Below are 3,833 nucleotides of genomic sequence, written 5' to 3'. Positions count from 1 at the left end.
CTGAGTCAGCCCCTGGAGACAGAGGTGTGCGCTGACCCATGCTGGGCGCTGGGCCCACACTGGACCAAGGACGAGGAGTGTGCCAGTGCTTGGACCAGGATGATGACAGCATGCCAACCCTGCGCTCTAGGTTTGGCCCAAGAAAGGACCAACCCATGCCAGATATAGAGGCTGGGGCGGGCATCAGCCTGTGTGGCCGGGTACATGTCCCTAAGAATGGAATGATGGTCTGCCAGTCGAGAGTGAAGACTGCAGCTGGGTCACATGGGGAGGACAGTGTGCAGTGAAGCCAGATGGTTAGGGACGGGCACCAGCAACCCTGCCTGCCCTGTGCTGTCTCCGGGGCAGGCTGAGGGGCCCAGTCAAGCTTAGGCAATTGGCTACCATGGGCCTCTAACCAGCCATGCCAGCACACACACCCTGCCACCCTATCAGTCCCCTCAGAGGGTTGCCCTGCTGTGTGCGCAGGTTGCTACACACACACGTGCTATGCATGTGCGGCCAGTACCGTGTCACATCAGTCCTGCGGGAACAGGGCCACCTGTTACCCCCACCCGGCTGCAGGGCTGCACAGGTCCCCAGCTGCGTGGTCTGCTGTCGTGGTCCTGCCTAGGCCTTTGCTGCATGGCCCGCAGATGGAGCCTGTGGGCATCTGAGCGAGCCCCTCCAAGGGTCCTCGGGGAGCTGGCACGGACAAGGAATGTGTGTGAGGCTGCACTTGGTCACACTGGAGGCTATATACAGTCTCTCGTGCTGCTCCCCGCAGTGACCAAGCCAGGACCTGGGATCCCCGGCGCCTCCCCACACCTGCCCCTCTGCCTCACAAGGCTTCGTTTGCCTGGTGGCTGCTTCACAGAGACCTGGGACTAACTGTCCACTGAGAACAAAGAATGGCGATTTGCTAGAGTGCGGGGGTGCGAGGCACCAACTATGGGCCCCCCCTCTTGCTCCCCGTGAGCGAGTTCCTGGCCTCAGGTGTGCTCCGTGAGGCCTACTGCACACATCAGCTCCTCACAGCAGACGGCTTCCCCAGCACTCACTTTAATTCCTCAGGGAGACGGTGCAGCAGGCATGGCCCTCACCAAGATTTTGGCAGCAGGAACCACCTCCCCTTACTCGCAGGAAACCCAAGAACCCAAGTTTGACGTGTCAATGGAGGGGCTGAAGCCCCGGGAAGACAGCTGGGCGGAGACTGCCGCCGAGGGTAGTCCGTGGTCCAGGGCCGTGGCCTGGAGCCCATGCACACTTGGCCCTGGTCCTTCTGGCTGGTCAGAGAGAAGATACAGGGTCTTCTGTGGTACCCCACTCCGGCTGAGAAGAGGTGTGTGACGGGCTGTCCAATCTGACAGAAGTGGCCCAGAGGCCAGAGGAACCAAGAACTGAGATGCCTACCAAGTCCCCGCGACAGCCCAAGAGAAACTGCACCCAACCATGACTGACCCTCGGTATCAGGGTGTAGAGAGGTCCCCTGTGGTGAGGCTGCGACTGAGTCCTGAGCAGTTCGGGCTGAGTCCCCGCCACCACCAGCACCCCCCCAGGCTGAGCCTGCTTGTGACCCTCAGCAGAGCTGTCTGCCATTCCCCAACCCTCCCTGCTGTGTCCCCAGGACGGCAGGCACAGGCATGGCAGGTGTGGGAGGCTTTGGGGCTCTATGCACAAAAGGAGCTCAACCTTGAACTTCAGGCCAAAGAACCCAGACCGTGCCTGGAGCCCATGAGCCTGACTGCCAGGTGGGGGGCAGGCCAGCCGGGCCACCCGCCCAGGGAGGGCCAGAGCCACCCCTGAAGCCAGCCGCGCTGGTGAGGCACTCAGTGGGGCTGAAGGGCCAAGGGCGGCCCAGAGGCCATCCTGTGGTCTGTGGGGCAGCTGTCCAGTGTCGTCAAGAGGAAGTTCTTGGAGAAGAGCTTTCTGCCTCTGCTTCCGGCGGGAGTGACCTCTGTATCCGGCCAGCCGAGCAAGGAAAGGAGACCTTGTGTCCTGCAGGGAGAGGGGGCACCCTGGGGGTCACAGGCCCTGGATGGCTGGCTGGGTCTGGGGGAGCTGCCTACCTGGGGGAAGGGGGAGCCGAGTTTGTGACGGCCACAGCTCGGCCTCCAGCGGGGGAGCCCAGGGCCCAGCGCGGGCCCTGACTTCGATCATCATGGAGTCCTCGCAGAAGGAGAAGTCCAGCTTGCTCCCCTGGTAGGAGATGCCTGAGACGCACACGCCGGAGACGCCGGCCGGGCACGTGGGGTCAAAGGTCACACCAGCGCTGGTGATCCTGTGGGGAGGGGGAGCTCTGTGGGGAGGGGCCGAGGGGCAGGTGGCGCCCTCTGCTGGGCCCCGCACTCACCGGAGTCCCGTGAACCCGAAAAGCGCCGCCTGCAGGAAGCCCCCCATGCCTGTCAGGAAGTTCACGGCCCCGGACCCGTCGGCATTCTCCGTCCACACCTGCAGGGGCAAGGTGGTCAGTGCTGGGACCCCCACCCCAGGACACAGGCCCCTCCTGAGGCCACTGCCCCTGCTCCCAGAAGGGCCCAAGATCAGGTGGGAATCGCCAGGCCCCGCTGTGACCCCCCCAAGCTGGGCTCCCACTCCCGCCAGCCAGGGGCCCAACTGGGAGGCAGGTGTGGGCTGAGGCCGGGACAGGCTGGCCTTGAAGGGCTCGGTGATGTTGGCGAAGCTCCTTTCCAGGAGGCCCCACGCCCGCCTGGGGTCCTTCAGCTCCATCCAGCCCACCGCAAACATGCTCTGGGATCAGAGGTCAGAGAACACGTTGGGGTGAGGTCCAGTGCATGGGGAGGGAAGCCCGAGGCCAGTGGGGCAGGGCTGGGGTGGCCCTGAGGACCGCCACCCGACGTGCCAGTCTCCTCACCCAGGTCATGGCGGGGCCCTGGGGGGATGTCACAGCCTCGTAAATCTCCAGGTTTTTCCTGCGAACGTGAGGACTCAGGGAGAAGGGGACAGGGTACCCCAGGAGCACGACGTCTGCCTGCTTTACCTCCTCTCCTGGGCGGGGAAGGGGGGACAGGTGCTGCTGATGGGGGAGGAGAGGAGGGGTTCTGTATCGGGAAGGGGGCGTCCAGAGTGGACATGGGGTCCTGAGGGAGGGGAGAGTGGGCCTTTAAGGGGGTCCAGGTCTACTCACCAGGCTCATACCCGTCAAACTCAGGGTGGAAGTTCTGCTTCAGGTCAAAGGGCACCTTGATCTTATCAGCCACCGCCAGCCACCGCTGGGGGACAGCCTGACCCAGGTCCTCGGCCAGGGAAGCTGCAAAGCGCAGGCTAGGGGCAGAGGTGGACAGGGGGGGCTGCAGTCCCAGCGCTGCTGGCCGGCCCCCTGCACCGTGGGGTGGGGTCTCGGGTCTGACCTGTTCTGGACCAGGACGTTGGTGTACACAGAATTGTTGACCCCTGAATGGTATTCGTCGGGGGGCATGACTCCTGGGCACATAGGGCAGATGGTGCTCAGTGCAAGACCTTAGGGATCTACCCCTGTGCCAGCAGCCAGTGTGGGGCTGGCAACATTGGGTGACAGAAACCACGTGACGAATTGAGGAGCATTTACCTGCCCCCACAACTCGTGACCACCTGCCCTCCCCCAATGACAGTTCACTCCTCCCAACCCCCAGGATTATCTTCCCTCCCCCCATGACCATTCCCCTCCCCCATGACTCCCCACTCCCCACCATGCCCTCACCCCTCAGGTGGTACTTCTCCTCTCCAGGGCTCCACTCTACACGGCTACACCAAAACTCAGCCACGGCACTGACCACATCCCAGCCACCAGCCTCTTGGAAGAGCTGCAGGTCCTGGAGGAGCAGAAGAGGGTGGGACAGAAGCCAGAACCCCCC

At 63.6% G+C, this 3,833-nt stretch overlaps 2 protein-coding genes across 2 annotated transcripts in view; one reads left to right on the top strand and one right to left on the bottom strand.

The window, feature by feature from the left end:
* The window catches only part of IFITM5 (interferon induced transmembrane protein 5), a 2,999-nt gene extending 2,343 nt beyond the window's left edge, over window positions 1–656 (top strand). The window contains exon 3 of the mRNA XM_019634549.1: window positions 614–656. Within this exon, the coding sequence (XP_019490094.1) occupies window positions 614–656 (43 nt within the window). The remainder of the gene's footprint in view (window positions 1–613) is intronic.
* A 1,124-nt stretch (window positions 657–1,780) lies between these two features.
* Window positions 1,781–3,833, bottom strand: part of PGGHG (protein-glucosylgalactosylhydroxylysine glucosidase) — a 5,059-nt gene continuing 3,006 nt past the window's right edge. The window contains exons 4-11 of the mRNA XM_019634548.1: window positions 3,680–3,829; window positions 3,351–3,423; window positions 3,128–3,264; window positions 2,855–2,988; window positions 2,635–2,730; window positions 2,333–2,430; window positions 2,049–2,260; window positions 1,781–1,977 (exon numbers count right to left, since the gene is read on the bottom strand). Of these exons, the coding sequence (XP_019490093.1) occupies window positions 1,880–1,977; window positions 2,049–2,260; window positions 2,333–2,430; window positions 2,635–2,730; window positions 2,855–2,988; window positions 3,128–3,264; window positions 3,351–3,423; window positions 3,680–3,829 (998 nt within the window). The 3' untranslated portion in view covers window positions 1,781–1,879. The remainder of the gene's footprint in view (window positions 1,978–2,048; window positions 2,261–2,332; window positions 2,431–2,634; window positions 2,731–2,854; window positions 2,989–3,127; window positions 3,265–3,350; window positions 3,424–3,679; window positions 3,830–3,833) is intronic.

The sequence above is a fragment of the Hipposideros armiger genome, unplaced genomic scaffold (genome assembly GCF_001890085.2).
Source record: "Hipposideros armiger isolate ML-2016 unplaced genomic scaffold, ASM189008v1 scaffold_1725, whole genome shotgun sequence".
Taxonomy (NCBI): domain Eukaryota; kingdom Metazoa; phylum Chordata; class Mammalia; order Chiroptera; family Hipposideridae; genus Hipposideros; species Hipposideros armiger.
The sequence above is the reverse complement of the archived record's forward strand: the minus strand, read 5'-3'. Positions and strand labels throughout refer to the sequence as shown.